Below are 25,041 nucleotides of genomic sequence, written 5' to 3'. Positions count from 1 at the left end.
TTGTTCTTGCCCACATCCAAATAATTTTTATTTATGAATTTAAAATCAATTATAAACAAACTGCAGCAGACATTATTCTTTGTAAGCAGAGCTGATTGTATTAGTTTGAATATAACTAATTGTAAGTAGAACTGATTGTATTAGTCTGAATATAAAAAATAAGATACAACGCTGCTCAACTCACGATAATACCATAACAACTGGGTGCTGGATCCTTAAAGTAGTTGATAATGAGAAAGGAAAACTAGGACAGCACTCCAAATTGACTTTTTATTTGCTACGCAAATAGCATTAGTTTGAAATATAACATAATAGAATAGAATAGAATAGAATAGAATAATTTTAATGTTGTTATCTTGGACTGCCAACATTAACATTTATTAAGTGGGAGATATTGGAGCCCACAAAAAAATCCACATCCTACTTGTAATAGAATAAACATGGAATAGAATAATCACAGAGAGCAACACGGGGGCTTTAACAACTAATGTTACAAGACCTACTACGCTAATGTTACATCCTCAACAAAGGATTAGCTTAACTGCAGATGAAACCATAACCACTTAAAGAGTAACTAAACCAAACCCAAATCTTTGGTGAAGACTGACACCTAATGGTGAAAAGTAGGGGACTGAGCTAGCCATCTGCTATTGGCTGGTCATTAGTGCCAGGTGATGTCACCTTCTATAGAGTACAACAGGTGGTGACACTAGAGGGGAGTGTCAGTACAAATTGGGTGGCGCAACCACCGTTAACCAGACTAATACAAACATTAAGTTACAAGCATTTCACAAGTATTCAAACTGGAATTACAAACAGATTTTTTTATTTAAAGTATGCAAAACACTTTGTTGAAATCCCTTATCATACCTCTTACTCTTGTGTTCTCTTCTTCATTGCTTTCTTGCCTTTCCGTCATCCTGTCCAGGACGTGTTGGTCCCAGTGTGTCTTCCCCTGCTGTGTAAAGCACTGCTGTGTCTGGTTACCGTCTTGTTGCACTCGAGACAAAGCCATGACCGCCTTCAAGGGCATCTGGACCCAGGAGTTTTGGCGCTGCGTGGGTGCCGAGTTCCTCGCCATGCTCATCTTTGTCCTGCTCAGCCTCGGTTCCACCATCAACTGGGGGGCAGTCGAGGAGCAGCCCCACCCCCCCGACCTGGTGCTCATCTCGCTCTGCTTTGGCCTGAGTATTGCCACTCTGGTGCAGTGCTTCGGCCACATCAGCGGTGCTCATATCAACCCGGCTGTCACGGCGGCCATGGTGGTGACCAGGAAGCTTAGTCTGGCCAAGGCTGTCTTCTACCTGCTGGCCCAATGCCTGGGGGCTGTAGTGGGGGCTGCCATCCTCTACGGGGTCACCCCAACCTCTGTCAGGGGTGGCATGGGGGTCACCACGGTGAGAGGAGGATGGGGGACCATATGTGTGTTTGTCAGTGTTGGTCTCATTACTTAGAAAAAGCAATTCATTACTTGTTATTCGTTTCTCCTTTGAAAGTCATGTTATTACCATACTTATTTCAGTAATTCCCTACAGTACTCATCATATTACTTCACATTCTCAAAAGTGAATCCTCTCTTACCTGTTAAAATCAGGATTAGTCGGTTCCGCCTCCTGTGAATGATCAGGAAACCAAACATCTCATATTTGCTCTTTAACTGCATGGCCATAATAATGAAAGTATTATTGAAGCAAAATGAGCTATGCATGGGGCCAGATCCAAGCTAACATCAAGCTGTCCCAGACTGGCCATCAAACCCTCATGCCAGTGGTATTGTTAGTGCTAGTGTTACTCAAAATTAAGACCAAATTTCCCATAAACCCCACTGCTTCCTGCCAGCAATACAGCAGATTTCCCACCAAATCTGACCCAGTGGTGCACAATGTAAATTGCAGTGTAGAAGACAGTAGAGGCTTCTACACTGCAATTTCTTGGCAATGGTCTCGTTTGTTTATGATAATTATACTAATGTCTCAAAATTAATGTGGTAATAATTTTAAAATGTTATAATGCATTTTAAGTGCCTTGACACCTATTGCTCATATCAAGCTTATGTTCCCTATACAGGTGAACACTAGCATCTCTGTGGGTCACGCCCTGGTTGTTGAACTCTTCATCACCTTCCAGCTGGTCTTCACTGTGTTTGCTACCTGTGACCCCAAACGTAATGACCTGAATGGTTCATCTGCTTTGGCTATCGGCCTGTCTGTGACTATAGGCCACCTGTTTGCTGTGAGTACCCACAAACAAGTTTTCAATAGAGAAAGGTTCTTTGCAACAATGTTTGAATTATAATATGGCTTTTTTGGGGGGAGAGAGGTTGTCATTTGTAAATAGGCTACAGTGATATGTCTACATCAGGGGCCAATGTACATGTAGCAGCACCACACACAGTGAGAATAACACTTCTCCTACATGGTAATGCAATACACGTGCCACACACACACACACACACACACACACACACACACGTTAAGCACACAAAGTGTGCTGCAAATCTTCAACATTTAAGTTTCCATGTGTATTAAGATGCATACTGAATATCACCTCTACTACATGGCAATAGTACACACACACACGCATGCATGCAAATAAACTGTCAACTGGACTCGTTAGTCAATACAATGTATGCTGAGGCAGTTAGACACAGATGAACACACATACACACACTCACACTCTCTCTCTCACACACACACACACACACACACACACACAGAAAGCTGATTTATTTTTTGCTTCTATGCTTAGTGCCCTGAGCACTAAAACACTCTGGGTGGTGTCAGGCATTGTTGTGTATGTCTCTACATATAAACCCTCACAATGGAATGGTCTGTATTTCACTCCCTAACTTGAACTTGGCAATGTTTGTCAAAGGTGATTTGAGGTGATTATCCAATCTAAGAATGCCAAGTTGATACTTGTGTCCTTGTGGACAACAATCTTCTCAAAGTTGTCTTGGACAGAAAAAACTTTGAGGTGGACTGAAAGAACAGAGAAACATCTTTACAGTTTGAGATGGACCAAGGAACAGTCCCATCTGTTTCATCCAGATCTTGCTATAAACTACTGCACTGTAAACTACAGACAGCCTATCTTATAGACTATAGAACTGTTTGGACATACAATGTCTTACATTGTCTTACAATTAATCTTGGGGCTTCCCATTTCTCATTCTTATCGGCCAAGTCAACATCCGATGCATCCTTGGTTGGCAAGTAAACTTCCGGGACCTTTAGCCAGCCACCATCCTTGGCGTTCTTTTATTTTGGAATCATACTTTCGGCCATTAGATATTATATCAAATGTGTCATGGAAGACACAAGAACACACAAGAATGCATTTTGAGAAAGACCCCTGGGTTTTCTAGTTCTGTTTTGTCTCAGGTGAAATGCATTTTCATGCTTGTGTGACTTGGTTTAAAGTTAGTCGTGGATTGTCCTCCATCCTCCATCCTGTTTGTGATCACCAGGTTAGTAATGTTGGTATGGTTGTGCTTTTCCCTTAGATTCCCTACACTGGAGCCAGTATGAACCCAGCCCGATCCTTCGGCCCGGCCATGGTCACCTGGTACTGGGAAAACCACTGGGTAACAACCTTTTAGTATTTTAAATGGTTCATAAACTATCATAGTACATTATCATCTATAATAGCTGTGTCAGAACAATGAAAACTTATAGTTATTAGCAGTTATAGAAGTAAAATATTAAAGTATCTCAAAACTGACCAACCCAGCCAAATTCACCATTTTCACCCATGGTGCCATGTCTTAAAAATGGAAAACTAGACTTTTGATATCCACTGCCTTTGTATGAGGATGCTCAAAATCATGTGTGTGTGCTTCCTTTGTGTGGGTTAGGTGTACTGGGTGGGTCCGTCGCTGGGCGGAGCTCTGGCTGCAGCCCTGTATGAATACCTGTTCTGTCCAGACCCAGAGCTGAAGAAACGCTATTCCGAAGCCTTTTCCAAGACGCCCTTCTCCTCCACCAAGTACCGCGAGGTCCAGGCTACCGCCAAAGAGCCCCTCTTCACCATCATGGACGTGGAGAGAGCCGAGAGGAAGGAGAGGGAGAGGGAAAGGGAGAGGGAGAGGGAGGTATCAGGGGAGGTGTTGTCCTCTGTATGACTAGCGAGGAAACAGCAGACCAATGTCCAGACCGCTGACCGACAGCCCACTCTGAAGGAGACTGACCTCCTATAGAAGGAAAAGAAATGGTATCCTCTCTTACCTGCATTCTCTTTATCAAATATGGATTTTTAGGGGAAATGTGCCCGAATTTACCCATTCACCATTCTCCTTGTTAAAGATACAAAACACAAGTTGTAAACTTTAGTTGAAGTGTGCTGAGGTGCATTATAAGTCCATTAGAAACATAGATTCAGTTTTTTTTTTACAATATAATAATTAGACAAACATCAGACAATTACATTCAATCTAATTTATTATATATTATTTATATTATTAAAATTAAAACGCTTTAAAGGCCTCAAAATACAATTTAAAATTGGGTTTAGCTGTCATATACAGCACCACCAGTCCTTGGTTCAAAAGCTTAGACAGGAAATTGCTGAGAAAAGAAATGATTTCAATTTATTAGATAGCTATGTTAACAAAACCAGTGGTGTAGTTATTGTGTTTTGACAGCAAATTACAGACTGGGGCTTTAAATTTTAACTATTCAGCTGTGTGATTATATCTATACCATTGATATAATCATGTGGGCTTACAATAGCAACACAAACTAGCTCCAGTAAAGAGATATGAATACATTAATGAATGCTATACAGGAGGACAACTGCAGGTCCTTAGAAAATCTGAAAATTAAATTATGCAAATTTAAGTTTAGGCCTATCTCTTAAATACAGCAATTAATGTGGTATTTTTTCACCGTTTAATGCAGGTGTATTTTTCATTTAGTTTCATTTGAATGCAGCTATCAAATTAGATAGTGGTATTGACAGATTCTTTATATTCAGTGATATTTAGTCAAGACAGAGTTGTAAAATATGGCTAATTAAATGACTTAAATTCAATTCCTGGTAGCATTAAAAAGTCTCACATTTGGCTTTCTGAAACCTGCTATATTGTGTACTCCCAGTCCAAGCCAGACAGCTACTGTGAACTGACCTTGCCTGACTATAATCACTGTACTGGCTACACTGCCTTAGTGCATACTATGGTAGGAGCACCAAACAGGATTAGTGTTAATTACTCCTTAATTCAGTGCCCCCACAGTGTTACAAGACAACATACATTATTCTATAAATTATGAGGTGTTAAATAGAAACTGCTACTACTGCATGAAAAGATACTGGACGTTGGTTAAGCAATGATTTATTTGTCTCATGATGTGTCTAACTCTGACAATCTGATCAGTAAATCAACTAAATTCAGTCACTGTCAGGCAAATGACAGGCCTATGGAGGCCAGTTGTCTCACAAATTTCCTATCAACCAGGTGTGTCCCCATCAAGGAGGTCCACTGGAGAATTGTCTGTTAGTCAATAATGTCTAAAGATACAATCGACCAGACTAGAAAAAGAGAGCTGATATAGCTTGTTGTGGTGTGACTGTAGATCCATTCAGCAACGTTCTCAGTAAAAGTGAATAGTGTGATAAGGTGGATTTGTTTCCAAATGTAGGTTACTGTGATACAGTAAACTGTCTTGTCTTTAGCCCTAGTCTCTACTCCAAAACACGAGTTGTAGCTTGAGAAGAGTCAGCTCAGTTAACCTGAACAAATTGTTAGCTAGCTAACTAACGCTAGCTTCTACCCTTCGCTAATCAGATGTGTTAACAACAAGACAGTGATGGTTAGCTGACCAGATACTATGGTTAGCTAGCTAACAAGTTGACATTATCTAAACACAACATCAATCAGATGTATCAGTGATGAAATGATCAGTTCCCATTAAATAACAGCACAGGAGTTCACCATGTCTATTCAATTCTGTCGAGACGGCCAAATTGTATACCGTATTTAGAATCACAATCAGCTGTTCACTGCTGTTGTTGCCCAAGAGCTGAGGACCTCCAATATGGCCGCCAGATGGGTGTGTAAAGTCACCTGAATGCCCTCTATTGGTAGCAGGAGAACCAGCAGGTCGTATTTTGTTACTGTGTAATTGCTGTGAAATTTTGTAAAAAGGGAGTTGTAGTCTAAACGACATGTCTGAGGAGAAAAGGCATGTAGATTTTTCATTAATAGTTTTGTATATCTTGAGACAAACGTAGATCATGATGTAGTGTATAATGATCATGTGTTAATAACACCATTCAAATTAGACTGTAGTTAACTAAATGGTTTGTTTATTTAACATTATATTTATGCACGGTTAAGTGATTCCAGAGTAACTATAATATATATACAGTATATACGTATATAATCAGATCAGAGTATCTGAGTTATATAAAAAATCAGATTATATTATTGAGTATCTGAGTTCTATAAGTAATCAGATTGCATAATTGAGAATATGAGTTATATAAATAATCAGATTACATTATTGAGTATCTATCTAAATTCTATAAAAAAAAATCAGAATACAGTATTGAGAATATGACTTCTATAAAGAATCAGATTACATTATTGAGTATCTGAGTTCTATAAGTAATCTGAATACATTATTGAGAATATGAGTTCTATAAATAATCAGATTACATTATTGAGTATCTGAGTTCTATAAGTAATCTGAATACATTATTGAGAATATGAGTTCTACAAATAATCAGATTACATTATTGAGTATCTATCTAAATTCTATAAAAAAAAATCAGAATACAGTATTGAGAATATGACTTCTATAAAGAATCAGATTACATTATTGAGTATCTGAGTTCTATAAGTAATCTGAATACATTATTGAGAATATGAGTTCTATAAATAATCAGATTACATTATTGAGTATCTGAGTTCTATAAGTAATCTGAATACATTATTGAGAATATGAGTTCTACAAATAATCAGATTACATTATTGAGTATCTGAGTTCTATAAGTAATCAGAATACATTATTGAGTATCTGAGTTCTGAGTATTCTATTGGTTTAACTTATTATGGCAACACTTTGTATGAAGTACATGTTTATAGGACATTATAAACGTAGTTATAACGAAGTATAAACACGTTGATGTCTTATAACACACTAATCTTCAGCAACTGTAGTGATTTATAAGTGCTTATAAATCTAATTTATGTTTTTATAAATATTTGGTAAATGCTTTGAGTGGATCACTTAACTTAAAGCAGACAAAAAGTGGTTTATAAAGCTTTATAATACACTAACAGCAAGCATCTCGCAAAGCAAAACAAAAAACTCATGAACAGTTTGCCATAAAGACACTGTATACACTGCAATAAACATTGTAATTATAAACATCAGAAACATATTGTATAAGCCATTATAGACTTAGAAAACATTAGGTACTCAAGATAGTGCCATAAGACATTCTAAACATTTTAATAGTTTTTTATAGCTACACTTACATCTTATAAACACGTACTTCATAGACAATGTTGATTTCCAGTTGCCAAGCCTGTCTACTGTATATGATCACTTTTTTCATTATTACTCACAAATTTTAGTTCTTTCCAGGCTAATGTGTAGTCACACATTGAATGTTGTATTTGAAAATAAATGAGTGAATTTTAATTGACGAGACAGATTGTTTATTTGTTGGTCACTGAAATGCATACAATACTTTGAATCCTTTTGTACACAAAACATTTGTTTCATTTGACTTTCAGCTGTGTTGCATTTCTCCTAATACATTTGACTTTATTATGAAAATTGATCATGGGTATCAAGTAGGGCGCCTTAGCCTAAGTGTGTCCATATTTGATCTTATATATTTTATCATTATAATGGATCTTCATACTTTCATACTCTTTCATACTAGCTGTTCAAAGATCAAGCAAAAATTGACAGAAATGTATTGGAAGCCATATCTAAAAAAGTTCCCTCTTAGCTGATAGTTTAGAGAACTATGACTAAAAATTGATCATATTCACCATATAATAATATTTTGTCTGTCCCTACCTCTAATAATTTATCACATTGACCAAATAATAATCTCTTCTCAGTAATCAGTTAGAAATTTAGCCGGTATAAGTGGGTTTGGGAGTTTTGGTGCCACAAATTGGTGGTAAATAATATTAAATAGCACTGAATTAAATGAATTGAAACCCCAGGGATTGATTGATTGATTGATTGATTGATTGATTGTAGGAATGAGTCAGGAACAGGAAGGAGTCACATTGCCACATTGCTGTATTTGCTTCTGTCAACCAGCAGATGTCACTAACAGCCCAAGTAAATGTAGGTTTCTATCCATGTCCTTTTACATTGTACTGTGACAGAACAAGTGGGATCTGAGCAAAAAAGCTTTCCTCTCTCTCTCTCTCTCTCTCTGTGTGTGTGTGTGTGTGTGTGTGTGTGTGTGTGTGTGTGTGTGTGCGTGTGTGTTGCTTTCCCAGGCTAGAGCGTAGTGTGACTGCACACAGAGGGGCCTCCACCATCCTTTGGCTATTTATTAAAATTTAAAGCCTAATTGCTCCATTTAAATTAATTGGAGCGAATGAATAAAACAGTCTCATTAAAAGTTAACTGACCAGAGCAGCGACACAGAGACTTTAGTTACTTTCATTTAATTTCTTTCAATAACACGCACAATAATTAAAAAAAAAAAAGAAAAAAGAAAAAAGCCAATAATATAAACAGTGAATCGGCATACTGAATATGAATTCAAGGCAGGGCTACATGAAAGTAAACCAGTTAATACGAGGGGTATTAAATAGGTAAAACAACTTACAAAATTGTCTGCTCACAAAAATGTGTTTTAAGAGGTGATTTAAAAGATGACACTGATTTTACCAACCTAAGCTCTTTAGGCAGACTATCTCAGAGCCTTAGTTGCAGATAAAGCAAAGACCTGATCGCCTTGGGTTTTTAAAGTAGACCTTCGGAATGGCCTTGACGTCCTTGGATTCCATGCTAGATCCAGGATTAAATGATCAGAGATTAAGCTATAGGGGACAGATTCCATCTTTGGTGCTAAGCGCTCATTGCTGTGGTGTTTCTGCACTGCACTTCCCAGAGATCAGCTGTCAATCAAACAGTGTGTCCAGTACTGTGACGTTTCCTTGGATTTTCTGTTGATAAAGTTTGAGTTTCTGTAGGTGGCGCTCTTTTCTTTGTCTGTTCAGTCATGGTGGCTATCGCTGCTCACGCTAACTACCCAGTTCTTCTTCTATTTAAACCAGAAACATCAAACGCATTACAAAACGGCATTACATCATTGGGTTGAAGCTAGAGAGAAATATCATCTCCAAGGGAAAACCAAGTGTGAGATGCAGTGTGAGCTTTCCTCCTCTGGTTTCACAGGAATGAAATAACCCTTGGTGTACCGCATTCCCATCCTCGCACAGGATGTTTGCAGAGCCTCGAAGTGCCATTCACCGACTTTGATTCGGTCTGAACTTGCTGAGTTCACACGCTCCTCTCTGACAAGCCAGGGAGGCAGACTGTGGGGGATAAATCAGAAAACAGAGAAGCAAATGACTGATGTTGCTCTAGAGCTGCTGTGCATGGCTGGAGGTCCAGGTCCAGAGGTATCAAGCAGAGCCAGTGCGGACAGCGGGGACTCAGCTATTTCGGCTTGCTTATTTTATCATCTGCTCCTGCCACTGCAACTTTTTACTAGAGGGCCTTTGTTCAAAATAGGTCATCGTCACACAGGACTCTACCGTTTCTGTTTTAACACTAGCAAGGCCAAGCCACTGTAAGCTGACTGCTGTTTGGTAATGTATTTTAGAATTGAATTATTTCAGCTGCGAATGAAATATCTCACAGCAAATGTCCCTCCATGACTCTAACCAAACCAACCTTCTGTATAGACCAATGTTTATAGAGTTTCAAAATCAAGTAGTTCAAGGACAAGTTATTGGACCCCTGTCCCCTGTCCACGGTGTTTCCATGCCTTCTGTCCAATGCATGCTGGGATAGGCTGGGATAAGTCCCCCTATGACCCTGAATAGGAATTAACCTGTGATGTTACCAAGGTGTAAAATCCAAAGTCCAAATCCAAAACGCCAAAATGACCTTTATTCTGTGGTACTATTATCAGTTTGAGACCATATATCCACCCTAATCAAGTTTCAAGTTTATTTCAGTTTAAAGTGCATTTTACAGCAGTAAAACCTCTGTAAAAATGACTAGTGTGCAATGCAACTTTACAGAGGTTAACAACATAGCATTATACAGCAATAAAAGTGACAATAAATATGTCTGTGTGTGTGTGTGTGTGTGTGTGTGTGAGAGAGAGAGAGTGTGTGGATAGTGGATTGACAGAGGATAAAGTGTGCATTTTCCTGTTTCATTCTGATGATGAGGGATTTATACAATTCTCGTTTTTTAAATGATTTTCCATGTAAAATACGCCATAAAATAGAAATTACAATTTTCCTTTATTCTTTATACTTCATTTTTTATTTGGATCCCCATTAGGTACTGGATGACGGTCGCTAGTCTCCCAGGGGTTCAAACTATAAAAGTAAACAGCCATTAGCCAACACAATCCAATTTATGGCACAAAAAGAGGCAGCTCAAATAAGAACCTGAAGAAAATACCTCTAAAGCAAAAATAAAATGTTCAGCAGAAAAACAGCAGCAACAGCAACAAAAAGAAAACAGCAGCAACAATGACAACAACATCAACAACAATGACACTTATTGGTTAGACCCATCAGTTTTTTATTCAAGAATATTTAGGTTTCACCTGTTTTATATGGATGGGTAACAAATTCCAGGCAAAGGAGGCTTTGCAAATGTTAGTTTTCTTCATGCAATTAGTTTGAGGAGGTGGTACAGCCAGATGACCCATACTCACTTGTATTATATTTATGTTTCTTGGCAGCACTTGACGAACTGACTGGGCAGTACTCAAAGTGTGATAGGACAAATAACTTAACAACATTATACATTACAGAAAGTACATAGGCAGAACACTTCCTAGACACAGCAAAGCCCTTTACCATCTTGCTTATAATATGATCAATGTGGTCAGACCAAGGCAAAAGATTATCGAGTTTGACACCCAATAATTTGGTCTTTGTGACTCGATCCACTGGTATCCTACCTATTGAGAAATTCAGCTCAGAGGCCTTTTCAAAGACATTCCTACTATGCACTGGGATTCCTGCAATGCGCTGGGATTTTGAAATGGTTTGCAGTTCAGCACTTAAAGCCTCTTTTAACTCCATTGATGTAGATGCAGCACAGAACAGGATCGAGTCATCTGCATACATAACTATGTTAGAAGTTTTCCACGTACGGCAGATCATTGGCAAAAATTGGAAAACAAAAGTGGACCCAAACAGCTTCCTTGTGGGACTCCACAGGAAATATTTTTGCTACCTGAGAAGCACCCATTAAAAAATGAGTGCTTAATTAAAAAACTCTTTGTGTTCTTCCAGAAAGATAACTCTCCATCCAGGCAGAGCTGAGAATGAGAAATCATAACATTTAATTTGGCAATAAGAAGTCTATGATCTATAACATCAAATGCAAATGCTGCACTGAAATATAGCACAGGAGCACATGCAGTGCCAACCAGTTTTCTATCATCCATATCTGTTAACCACTGATGAGTCATGTGTACTAATGCAGTGCTGGTAGAGTATCCTGGTCTATAAGCATGTTGAGTCTTTGTAAATAGACCATTTATACTAAACTAATAAACTAAACTAAACTAAACTAAACTAAACTTTTTTCCATCTTTGGGTAAAGGTATAATTTGGATTCTACAACTATTAAAAATATGACATATTGACTGAGATAACTGCTTAGCTACAAGTTTAATTAATTTTCCATCTAAATTATCCAACCCTGGAGATGTATCATCTGAGAGAGAAAGCAACACAGAAGCAGTATCAGTACAGGTGACATCCGTAATCCTGTTCGGTCACAACATCAGTGCATTTTGGTACATTGGTGTTGAGAGAGTGGAGAAGCCACCCTGAGACAGCGATCATGACAGAAAGCTTCTCCAACGAGACCCTTTGGATCTACTCCCTCAATACCATGTCTCCCCAATGGCCTGAATGAAGAATTTAACATAACCCCTGACCCTGTTGGGCCCGGTTGGGCATCTATATATACTGTTTTGTTCCTCACCATGGTGTTTGCCTTACCTGGACTTTTGGACCCACTTGGATTATGCTGTTTGGAGTAATTTTATGGTACGTTTTTGCTCTTTTTGGAACTCTTAAGCAACGGTCTCCATTCACTTCACGTTTTTCCTGGAGAGGGCTGCTACATAGCTGCACCAGATAACTTGCTGTGTGTTATATTGACATACACACTTCACCAGTGTTGGCGTAAGAGTGAGTAGATAATGACAAAATGTTCTAAAGAAACTCTAAAGAAACAGTCTCCGTTCACTCCAGTTGTTTTGGAGAAGGTTGCTACCAAGCTGCTCAAGATGTGACCAGTGACCAGTAGGAATTGCAACATCATTGACAGAACTTATCTATAGTATTTTCTAATACTGCAGAGCAGATAACAAACCTCCTTGGAAGATTTAAAAAGAGCAGCCAAGGAAGTGAATTCAATCCAAGTAAACAGAAACAGACAGAAACAGACAGAATGACACTGAAGAGATATACTGAGAAAATCAACCAAGGAGTAGTACAAAAACAGGCTATGACAGATTAGTAACAATTTATCAGATCTTTAACTGCAAAGACCTCTCAGAGCAAGGAAAAACAGTCTTTCCCACATGCTCTCTTCCTTTCACTCATCTCTTTCTCTTTCTCTCTCTCGCTCACACACACACACACACATCGCACAAACGTGTTGAGCAAAGTTGTGCATTGTTATCCTTTTGAAATACGAGATGTTATCAGCATGTTATGTTGAAGTAAATATCAGTTTGTTGTTGTTAGAATATGATTGACAAGTTATATTAATTCATAAAACAGTACGAGTACATTTCATTCTAGGTATGGAAGAGTGGCACATTTTACCCCTATAAGCCTCAATTTCCCCTGCCCTTTCACACATTGAGCTTCACCCAGAAATCTTCCAGAAAGAATGAATGGGTGAAGTGAATTCCTGGGAATCTTCCTTTGTGACAGTAGTGTGAACAAAAAGCCGTAAGATTCCCAGGTCGAGCAGGCAAAAGGTTATGAGCCATCCGAGCAGAGGACGAGTTTAATAGGCACATTATTAATAGTAGGAGAAACACAGGAGATCCTCATCCACCATTTTGCTAAAACAATAGCAAGTGACGTCTTCCATCACGTACACTACATGGCCAAAAGTATGTGGACACCTGCTCGTCGAATATCTCATTCCAAAATCATGGGTATTACTATAATATGGAGATGGTCCCCCCTTTGCTGCTATAACAGCCTCCACTCTTCTGGGAAGGCTTTCCACTAGATGTTGGATCATTGCTGCTGGGATTTGCTTCCATTCAGCCCCAAGAGCATTAGTGAGGTCGGGCACTGATGTTGGGTGGTTGGCCCGGCTCGCAGTCTGCGTTCCAGTTCATCCCAAAGGTGTTGGATGGGGTTGAGGTCTGGACTCTGTGCAGGCCGGTCAAGTTCTTCCACACCAATCTCCACAAACCATTTATGTATGGACTTCGCTTTGTGCATGGGGGCAACGTCATCGGCTGAAACAGGAAAGGGACCGTCATGTCATGTGTGAACACAGTCAACAAGGGAATTTCACAGATAGTAGCTAATAGTGTGAACAGGGCATAGCAATCTTATGGGTTCTATATGTGTGCACCCTGGGGCAAGTTGAGCCAAAAGACCAAGATTTTTTTATGTGTTGGACTGTATTAGCATAAAATGCTTTGATTTCCATGTATTCCCAACAACCTTTGTATTTAAGGTTATTTCAGTAAATTCAGCAATTATTGTTTCAGTCAAGCTCATTTTACCCGGTTCTCCCCTAATATGAACAGCTCAAAAGGTTAAACTATCACCACTTGCAGATTCGCAGTGAGTAAGAGAGTTTAAACATGTTTATGTCTATGCACCCCCCCGCACACACATCACACACACACACACACACACGCACACACACACACAACCCCAACCGAACACCTCTCTTTGTATGGTTTGTGTTGGCAGAGCACAGATTTTGACTGTGTGCTGCTCCGAGCCATCCAGTTGTTTGGCAGGTTATTAATAATGTATCGTAGAATTCATTAAAGCCAGAGTGACGGCTTACTCTTTCCACCGATAGAAATATATGCTTATAGATGCACATTCCTTCAGCCACAGAGTGAGTTCCTGCTGTTTTTACCTCTTCATGGAGAACTTTTACACAGGAACAGGATGCAATATGGGGGGATAACAGCACCACTTCTCTCTCTAGCCTTTTTGTATTTCACATTTACACTTAATGAGAGTTGAGTTGTGCCACAGCTTGGCTCCGAATGACTCTGAGGCACTATGGAGGACATGGTCGGGGAGAATGGGAGCAAGTAAACAGGGTCTAAGATGTTAATTCAGCTCCAGTGGAATTAACAGCTTGAGCTTTTTCTCCCTATCACTTTGCCTGTTGAGATAAATGAATACTAAAAGCACACGCTCTGCATTTAATCTTCCCATTCATTGTTACATTTCACATCAAAGGTAAAGATCACAGAGCCAAAGCATATGGCATTGTGTCACTGTCTGAATAATTATGGTGCTCACCGTGGGCTGTAATGTAATATGTGCTGTTATGATGTAAATGTATAAAAGCGTGGTGTGTTAATTACTGTCAATTTATGATGTTCAATGTTTGACTCTACAGTGAGCTTTATTCTGTGGTCGTATTATCAGTTCTAAACCATTAATCCACCATAATGCCCACCTACATCTTCCTTGGTGCTCTCATAGCCATCTTTACTATCTTCACCAATTTAATCTCTATGGAGGACATTGAGATTTTAGATCTTGCTGACATCACATCATATAATGCGTTCAATCCACATCCAAATCTTCTCCCAAAGGCTGTCATTTGAAATAAGGACTTAGTAGAATGTGCTCATAACAATTAATATAAAACAAGTAATCAATTTTTCAGGGCCCTCTTGATATTGCAAGGTCGTTCCTCTCTGATGAGTCTCTGAATTTTTAAATTTCCCTTCTGAGCACAAAACTCTTACAGATCAATGATCTACCAAATCGATCTACCAAAATAGCGCATTATCCTATAAAGCTTTCTGAGGTCTCTGACACTACTCTACCACATCAGAATAACTTTGAATCACTAAATAGAAGATACAAAGAGGTCATATGATCAGGTCATTTTTTTTAATGCACAATAATTACATATACCTGTGAAAAAATAGATGGTAGCTCCTCAGGGCCGTGCACAGGCATTGAGGGGGGTAGGGGCTCAAGTGAAAAAAGGGCCTCCATTTTGACCCCCCCTGAATAAAAAACACATATATGCTATCGCTCGATGTGGAGAGATTTTATCACTTTCAAAATTAAAAAATAAATTACACAGCTAACACATTCAGCCTTCAGGACTGTTAATATTGATTAAAGGAACAATAATAAAACGTAACACTCAACATTCCTAATTACAAAAAATATGATATATCATAATAAATAAATAAATGAATAAATCAGTTTTACAAAAATAAACATAAGCTATATTTCTTTTGATTAGCTGACTGTTATTAACTGTTCTTCTTGGAGCCATATCCCTGAATATGCTGATCACCCAGCCTGATCTCCTGCAATGTCGTGAAATGAGCACAATGTCTTAAAATGCTCCGTGCACGAAAAGTGAGAGAAGTATGTTTTCCCACAAAAGGATTATGTGAAGGAGGCACAACTAGAAACAGGTTATCCCGGTTTTGAGAAACCCGATTATGCTAGCTGGAGTACTCCGAAAGAAACTGGGATACTGTTGCATGTATACATCTTATCCCGGTTTCTGACCGCTGCCGACTACCTGCGCAGGCGCGGCTTCAGCCAAGTGACGTAGGGAGAAAAACACAAACAATGGCGGCAACGAGAGCGTCTCACTTCTGGAGCGATGAGGAAACAGAGTTTTGTCTTTCGGTGATGAAAGAATTAAATATACTTGGCAGTTTAGATGGGAGAAAGCATCGAAATGCTGACCTATTCAAGTCTGTAGTATACAGACTACAGGACGCTGGTTTCCCAACACGTACAGTGGAGCAAGTCAGGTCACAGTGGAAAATACTAAAGAAACATTACTACGTGGCCAAACATCAAAACAAAACAGTCAAATTAATTTAAGGTTAACAGTTACAGAGGAATATCAGATTAACGATTTCAAAATTGCCCGTTTGTGTTGTAAGCATCACAGGCGCCTGCGCAAATAGCATGCAGTAATCAGTAACCAGGATACTAGTATTTATCATGTATACGGGGATATGAATAACCAGATTTCTCTGTGTTCCATGTAAATGCCATATCCCGAATATGATCAAAACCGGGATAAGCCTCATAACCGGGATACTCAAGTCCATGTAAACGCAGTGAATGATATAAACAAATATTCACACACGCAGCCCAGCTGTGTTGCTGTTTTCACCTCTTTCCTAAAGCTTGTTGTCAAACTTGGACCAAATCGACGCTCCTCTCGGCCCATTCAGTAGCTTTTCATTTTTTTAAAACTAACTTGTTTCCTCCCTCGCTGTTTAAAAGCAATGCTCACCCCCTCCCATTCCTGAAAACAAATCTTGTAATGGCAAATCGATGAAGCGAGCAAGTAAACTTGTTAAACTAGTAAACTTGCTACCTGCCTCTTCACTTGTCATTGTGGGACATGTAACCTTCAGCAGGAGAAAGATCAGGCAAAGCGAGACTGGTAACCGGTGACAATTCTCCATAGGTACGTTCAGCTTAGCTATTAGCGTTTATGCACGGTCCTTCACTAGGTTTGCCTTTTGGGGCTTTTGTAGTCCAGCAGCTTTGCTGTGGGTTTATTTACAAATTTGTTGCGGTTTCTGTCAAATTGTTTTAGTTGCCTAACCCTAATCATAACCTTAACCCTAACCTTAAATAAAGTTGTTTTAGTTGCCTAACCATAAACCTTACCTTAACCAAAGTTGATTTACTTGCCTAAATTTAACTCAATTAACCTTTTCATGTGACAAACAGGTGAAAATAGAGTGTCCAATTCGTGCTGTTGTCACATAATCCAATATGAGATTGTGTTGTGATTACCTTGCTGTAAATGTAATTTTAATCGGTTAGCAGGAAAATGTCATACAGCCTCCTCTCTCCACAGAGGTTTCTGAGTCTATTTTTATGATCTTCAACTTAGTGAAGGACCTCTCCACTGTGGCAGTAGAAACAGGAGGTGTGGCATAGGTTTTACAGTTTTTCTAGATGATTCAGATGCATTTCTAGACATAATAGAGCAGATTTTAAGAACAACTGACAAAAATGACAAAACTCTTTTTTAGTCTGCAAAACAGTACATACATTTTACCATGATGCCATGATACCATCAACGAAATCACATACTGATGTTTAAAAGTCAAATGCAAAAAATCTTCCCTAACATCGACAAAATGAAAAACGGCCATCTTTTTTCAAAACAGTCATCAAATTTAAAGTGCATGCAATGCATTTGCAGTTTGTAACCACAGTTACCAGAAATGCATCTGAACAGTTGAGAAAAACTGTAATCATCTCAACTAGATTTGGAAATACCAGATGGCCATTGTTCACTTCCAGTGTGTCAAACATCTCCTTCATGCTGCTGGTGGATGGAAAGGTGGAATGGAAGACCTTCACCTCAACTCCTCCTCTTTGACACCATAGAACTCACACAATGTGTGGATGGCTTGGTCATCTTCTATCTATCTATCTATCTATCTATCTATCAGTTGCTAAGCTAGCCTAGCTGACCTTCCAAGTTCAAACTAGCCATACTAGCCTATAGCTATCTAGGTAAGCTATTAGCTAGCCTATACCACTGCATAAATGCCATGGTCATGAATGAATGAAAAGAAATACCATTGTCATTTTGATTTTTTATTTATTCAATTATTTATCTATTCAAGTTTGCCAGTTGACTAGCATGTTAGCATTACACTTTCACTGCTAGTACTTGGTTTATTTTGCAAGTGCAGTTCATTAACATAAATATACTTTCATATTAACCTCATGCAACCCCCCCCCCCCCCACACACACACACACACACACACACACACACGCAAATATGCTAACACACACAACATACACACACGGCATACCGCCAGCAGAATAGGCTCCACCGAATTAAATATGCTCTGACACACACACACACATGCACACACACACACACCCATACACATAGCCTATATACTAGCAAAATAGGTTCCACAAAATTAACCATGCTCACATGCAATCGCATACACACACATATCCCCACATCCCCTCAGAGTTTCATGCTGAACCTGGCCTGCTCCAGCTATTACACCTTGGTGTTAATTTCCTCAGGTTTTTGACAAGCCTCCGAGCCAAAGCTTGTTCTTTGTGTAAGTGCTTTTTCAGAACTTCTCCCTATCTCTGCAGATTAGTCGGGGAGCAAATTACCTGCCTGCACAAAAAAGCGCAGTCCTACACATTTTGCTGTGCTCGGCGTACAGATCTCTTCCTTTTGAAGAGGGGCCATGTTATTTCCCAAAGCCCTGCAGCACTCCTGGCATGCAAATCATCATAAAATTAAATTTAAAACTCCACATGTACTCTGGGTGCTCTTATCAGTATCTGCACAAACTGCATACAAATCAGGCCAGGATCAGACGCCACAGCAAAGGTCTCCACTTAAAAGGCTGGCTAATTGCTAATTGGGTAGCGAGGTTTGAAGCGGGCTCCGCTAACGAGAATTAAAATACGGGGGCGCTTCATGCCTCTGAAATGTCTCAGCCTTCTTGGTGACATGCCCAGGAGCTGAAACACACAGACAAAAGCTGCTGCCGTTAGTAGGACTTTCTCAACTGAGCTTCAGAGGCTCGTGCTTGTTTGGCTATGTCGACACAGCTGGTTGTAACACTATATAATGGCTAAACATGTTACAGTACATCAAAACATTTTTTTTATCTTTCAGTGATGCTAAAATGCACTCCCTTCTCACTGAAATGTGATGTGTTCAGTCTGGATCAATGTAATAGATAAGGTCCAAGCTTATGCTGCATCTTAGGCTGTATTTACAGGTACAAAATCAAATTTGAACTCTGTTACATGGATATGATATTCTCCTGTCTGTCTAATACTTCACATGGCCATAAGAAGGTCAGATTTATGTTTCAGTGAGTTAAAAATTTGATGTTTTGTATCTGTCTAAATGCTTCCATTGTCCTAACATCATCTTACTTGAACAAAGAGGATCTTAAGGTTCCCAGATTCTGTACAGCTCCACTGAAATATTGATGCACTGATGCTGATAATGGTAGGTAGGTATAATTGGTAGGGAGGAGAGGATTCTTATTGACTCTCATATACAGTATATCAGCATTTCTTGTGCTACAAAATGTCTGTAATAACGTGGGTGGCTCATATATTCTATATTGCCAGACATCCAACTCTGGGTCGTATGCGTCTATCTTCTTATCCTATATGTCGCCATGATCAGCTAAAGTGACACTGGGTCCACTTGCTCCCTATCTAGCTATGAGTACAGTTCATTACAGCACCTCCTCATCGGCAATGTAATAACATGGGTAGCGCGTGTGAAATAAGCCAGTTCTAGTGATTCTCAACCTTTTTCATATCAAGGACCCCAAATTTAGTACTCCCATTGAGATTTTGTCTCTCGAACCCAAATCTGAGAATATGTTTATTGTTGGATACAATTTTGTCCAGAATTCCATGACTGTCTGTATTGTAGGCAGAGAGATAACAGTGAAGCTATGATCAAAACAGTCATACTTCTACATTCTCTAAATGTGTTAACTTCTAGACAATGAAATAATGTTGAAGTTTAACAATTCATCAATTTGCTGGGGACCCCCTGGAACCCCCTCAAGGACCCCTGGTGGTCCCCGGACCCCACGTTGAGAACCACTGGATTAGGGTATAAGCAACGTTTATCATTGACTGTAAACGACAGCACTTTATACCCCAGTGCTAGTGTGGTTGTGTTATGTTACACAAAATTATATTCTGTATTGGCTCTCTGATTGGTTTGTGTATGCAGCGCTGTTTGGAAGGGAGGTGAGGGGTGGAGACAGGTTTTGTCTTTGTTTTGATTTAGATTCCTTATCTGTCCTCATGCCTACGGGGGGTGAATACATAGGATAACTTTAAAGTTACTGGTCATCTAATATATAATTGCTTTTGACCAAGGGAGATATTTTGGTAAGCATGGTCTCAGATAGAGGTACAACATTCAATCCCCTTTGACATCGCTCTACTGGGAAACAAAATGGCAGGTTGGTTAGAGAGGCTGCCAAGTACTCAAAAGGTTGTTGGTTAGTGTCCAGTAGGGGTGCCGGGGTAAAATGAGCCACTTTTTGCATTTATGTGCTACTACAAATGTTTAATCATGCTATGTATACTTTAGGTTGTTGGGCATCCATGGAAAATAAAACATTTTCTTTTTACAGGTATGACCCATTCAAAATAGCATAAGAATGGGGCAAGTTGAGCCCTACTGGGGTAAAATGTTACACAAATTAAAACTTTTATTTTTGTCTATTCACAAGTCAGTCAGTCAGTCAGTCAGTCAGTCAGTCAGAGATTCATTCATAACCTGTTCTTGGTACATCTCCTTTGGCAATTTTCTCAATATACTGTATCTCTTCAGTGTCAAGATCAAATTGACTTCCAGTCTGACTCTTCCTTGACTGCTTTTTACATCCTCCAGAGGGCTGAACTTAGACTTGTGGCATAATGATATCTGCTCTGTAATATTAGAGAACACCACATGAACACATACATGTGTTTAAATTAACTACATTTTAATAGAATGTAAATGTAATTAGATGGCTCAACTTGCCCCAGGGCTAGTGGCACATTTTACTCCACAGCTATTTTGATAAAACTGCTTCACACAGCAACTCAGGCCCACAGTTATGCAAAGTTTAGGACCTCATATTGTAACCTATAAAGCCTTAAACTACTATATATATATATATATATATATATATATATGTGTGTGTGTGTCATATATATATTCATATATATATACATGTGTGTGTAAATATATAGGCCTATATGTAAAGCTGCATACCTATCTATTTCCATTTAGATACAAGAATCATTTACAATGATGAAATCATCTGACAGTATATTTCAGGGAAACAAATTATTTTGTGTATGGTTACCTTGAAAAGGGAGGTGGCTCATTTTACACACAGGGTGAACTTACCCCATTCTCCCCTACTGCTGAACTGCCTCTGAAGAAGATCACGTAAATGTTAACAAGAATGCATATTATTTCAGGGTTTGGCACAGCAGATGATTGGAATATGCACTGTGAAAAACATAAGCAATGCTTTGAAGCAAATAATATAAAGGAAGATAAAGGTTTTCCACTGTTGTTAAAGTGGCAATTAGGAGTTCCTCATCTTTTTTAATTACATCACCGTCTTTGGTGCTAAGCATACACTGCTGTGGTGTTTCTGCACTGCCCTTCCCAGAGATCACCTGTCAATCAAACAGTGTGTCCAGTACTGTGACGTCTGTTTCCATTTTCTGTTGATGCAGTTTGAGTTTCTCTGTTCAGCCATGGTGGCTATCACTGCTCATGATAACTACCCAGTTCTTCTATTTATTCAAAACAAACTTTAAACATAAAATGCTTCCTGTGTTTTCTTGGGAAACAGCAAAAGTAAAAGGTTTCATGAAATGGCTCTAGGTTGAATCACTGTCACTGTGTCGTTGTGTTATATCAATTGGTGATAGGGAGATCAAAATTAACATTTATTATATGAAAATGTCACAGATTGTTACTTTAAGATGATAGTCTCATAGATACTTCTGAAATGATTCAGCAGGCGACCAGACCTGACTACTCTATCTCAGCTGTGCTTAAATGGTTGGAAAGAACAGGAGAGCAGCTATCTCAATACTACAAGTGGGGATGGATGCATCATGTGGTAACTCAGGGTCATCATGCCTTCTAAACATAGACCCAGGATGTTGGAGGAGAAACTTTGTCTGGTGGCCAGCCTTTGACCAGGAGACATGCCAAAACCTGCACCTCTTCATCAATGGGAATAGCCAACACAGCTATGGTAGAGGATACATCATAGCTTTGTGGGACCTTTCACAGGCATGACTGTAACCATGAATTCCTCAACATCTGCTCACACCACAGATTTTCCCCAGAGGGCTTTTTGCTCAAACTGGTGTTCCATAGCATTTACCATGCATTCACAGTGTGAACAACACGTCACAACAAGTCAGCAGAAGTCCATCAATTTCTTATAGAAGTGTGGAAAACTTGGCCAAAGTGTGGACAGTCAACAAGCTTGTCAGCCGTGAAAAGTTAGCCATGGCTGAACTTTTTATGGCTATCGGATTTCCACACTTCCTTGTTTACCTACCAATGTGATTTAGTTTCAAGCACAATAGTTCTGCCTGGCAAGTGTAAAATGGACAAGGAGTTGATTACATCCATTCAATGCTTCCCAGTTCTCTATAACTTTTATTTGAAAGACCAGAGGAATAAACGTCTCAAAAGCAATGCTTTGTGAACAAACATTGCAAGTACTTAAGAGCTTACCGTTGGGTTCGATGGTAAGCTCTGAAGTAATTTTTACGTTTTTTTCTGCCTATTTTCAATTAATGCTACCTAATTAGCGCTTGCTAACTAGCTATCTTAAACCATCAAAACGATGTAACATCATGAAAGTCAATAGCAAGATGATTTGTCTCTTCGAAGCTGCAGCCATGCAATCAAAGCCTGTCACACAATCATCAGAATAGAGTGACCCATCAACCCAGTTGCTTGCAGTACGGTTAGTCATTGATACTGGGACACATTTCATATTGGAGAGTTTCAAACTTTCCTCAGGAACAACAGTATCATGCATGTAACCTCAAAACTGCTAGAAATGGTCTAGCGGAAAAGTTTGTGTTGAACCAGACAGGTTCCAGACAGGATCCTGCAGTGTAGTATTAAAGAGAAACAGTGTTAGTGTGAAAAGGAAATGCAGACAGAACAGAACCTCTTTCTACTACAGCTGAGGAGATCTGGAAGTAGTGGCTTACCTGAACAACCTACTGTACATCTGGTGCATCTACCAAGGGAAACTGAACAATCACCAGAAAAATCTTAAAATGAATCCTAAGACATAACACGTAACCAGGGAAGACATTTCACCTGTTTGTACCAAATCCTGCATTTTGAACAAGCTGGAGAGGTAAAAGAGACTTTTGGTTGATGCCTGAAGCATCAATTGTTCTAAAGATCAGTGGTTTTCAGATTGTTTTGCTTTGTCTGAACTTGCCAATGAAATTGCGAACCATTGTATTCAATACATAATATATTATCCACAATGTGTTCTTTAGGGTTTTTCCGGTTCGCTTTCACAAAGGCAAAAATCAAACGATCCAGAACTTGTAAACAAAGCCATGTGGTTGTAAATGTTGTTCGATTATTGTTCAGACAGTTGGTGTGTAAAAACACAACAAAACCCTTGCAATTTCTGCCTGTACTACATCTTACATCATGGAACACATGATGTAATTTGGAGGCATATCAGCAAACACTGGGACCCCTCATATTAACATCTGTCAAGAATGCGGGTATTATAAATACTATTAGAAATAATTTAATAATACAGGCATTTCAAGGAAGATGCTCTGCAATCAGAAGATCTTATCACAGAAGAAGAAGAAGGGTGGCTCTGATGAGATCCTACCACAACATTTCCATTGTTGGTGCATACTATGGAGCTGACAATTTCAAACCACCATCACCAAAATCACAAAGATTTGATCCATGCAAATGCTACTTTCACCAGTCACCAAAACAAGAGGTGAAGATGTTTTTAACCAATAAAATGCAGTGTAAATGGTACGCTTTTTTACTTGACTACTTCAAAATAACATTAAAAACATATTTGGTTGGTATGCATGCAGAATATGTTCTTTCGACCTAGCCATGCAAAAAAATAAATAAAATTATTTAACATTTTTGGCTTGTAGAGTGCCTTGGAACTCCTTCTTTTTCAATGAAACTTCATGGTCCACTTGCACCTGATGTGAACCCTTAGAGGCCTAGAAGTTCCCCACAGTTGAATTGTTTTATGTGTGACATTCCCAGAGGCCGCTGGAAACCTGGAGAGAATGAATGGTTTGGAAAGGCATAGGATAGGCGAGGGAATAGGGACATAGACATGTTCAAAAGTTCCAGTGAGCTGTGTGTTAATTTTACTGAAATATAAGGTCAAAAGCTTTTCTATCCAATAAACACAACATATATATAGAGATATTCATACAGGTCCAGAAATTTCCAGGTCCAGAAAATGTTGGTTCAAATGTTGTACAGCAGTATTTTTTTTTTCTACCCAGTCAAAACAGTACTGCGACCCACTTTCAAATCACAGCCCACTGGTTTAGAAACACTGCTATAGACACATTGCTAAAACATCTGTCACCATCAGATGTCTATGTTCACGCTTTGTCATTATGTTACTTATGTATCTGTCACATTACAGGTGGTTCAGCCTGCAAATCACATACTGGCTGCTAAATACAGCCCAGTCAAGATGCTCTCTCTTCCCCTTTAGTCTGAGCATTTGTACAGGATTGTTTTGTGCCATATGTTCCTAAAAGAGCTTAATTCATGCCCTTGATGGAAGTTGTCAACATTTCTGCTGACCTACTAAGATCAGTTCAACACACATTTGTGTGACATTTCTGTAGAACAGCTTCTCCTCAGCTATAAATAAGGGCCAGGGCCTTTTTCTAGTGTAGTCTAGTCTAGTCTAGTCTAGTCTAGTATAGTATAGCATACCATAGTACAGTATAGCATAGTATAGTATAGTACAGTATAGCGTACCATAGTATAGTATAGTACAGTATAGCGTACCATAGTATAGTATAGTATAGTATA

The 25,041-nt window shown here is 39.0% G+C and overlaps 1 protein-coding gene across 2 annotated transcripts; it reads left to right on the top strand.

Moving 5' to 3' along the window:
* The first annotated feature begins 1,013 nt into the window (after positions 1-1,013).
* Positions 1,014-4,123, top strand: LOC139912855 (aquaporin-4-like). 2 transcript variants are annotated; one of them, XM_071900778.1, is made up of 5 exons: positions 1,014-1,397; positions 2,068-2,232; positions 3,506-3,586; positions 3,857-4,048; positions 4,082-4,123. In XM_071900778.1, the coding sequence occupies exons 1-5, from the start codon at positions 1,014-1,016 to the stop codon at positions 4,121-4,123; spliced, it is 864 nt and encodes a 287-aa protein (XP_071756879.1). The 2 variants fall into 2 exon arrangements, with proteins under 2 accessions (XP_071756879.1, XP_071756878.1); XM_071900777.1 differs by having other exon boundaries at positions 3,857-4,123.
* Positions 4,124-25,041: the final 20,918 nt, after the last annotated feature.

Source organism: Centroberyx gerrardi, chromosome 9 (assembly GCF_048128805.1).
Source record: "Centroberyx gerrardi isolate f3 chromosome 9, fCenGer3.hap1.cur.20231027, whole genome shotgun sequence".
Classification (NCBI taxonomy): domain Eukaryota; kingdom Metazoa; phylum Chordata; class Actinopteri; order Beryciformes; family Berycidae; genus Centroberyx; species Centroberyx gerrardi.
Note: the sequence above shows the minus strand (reverse complement) of the source record. Positions and strands in the feature narration are given on the sequence as shown.

Excerpts from the sequence above, each read along its gene's own strand:
- LOC139912855 (XM_071900777.1), top strand. The coding sequence starts at position 1,014 with ATGACCGCCTTCAAGGGCATCTGGACCCAGGAGTTTTGGCGCTGCGTG. Across the intron at positions 1,398-2,067 it reads GTGGCATGGGGGTCACCACG|GTGAACACTAGCATCTCTGT; the intron begins GTGAGAGGAGGA and ends TTCCCTATACAG. Across the intron at positions 2,233-3,505 it reads CTATAGGCCACCTGTTTGCT|ATTCCCTACACTGGAGCCAG; the intron begins GTGAGTACCCAC and ends CTTTTCCCTTAG.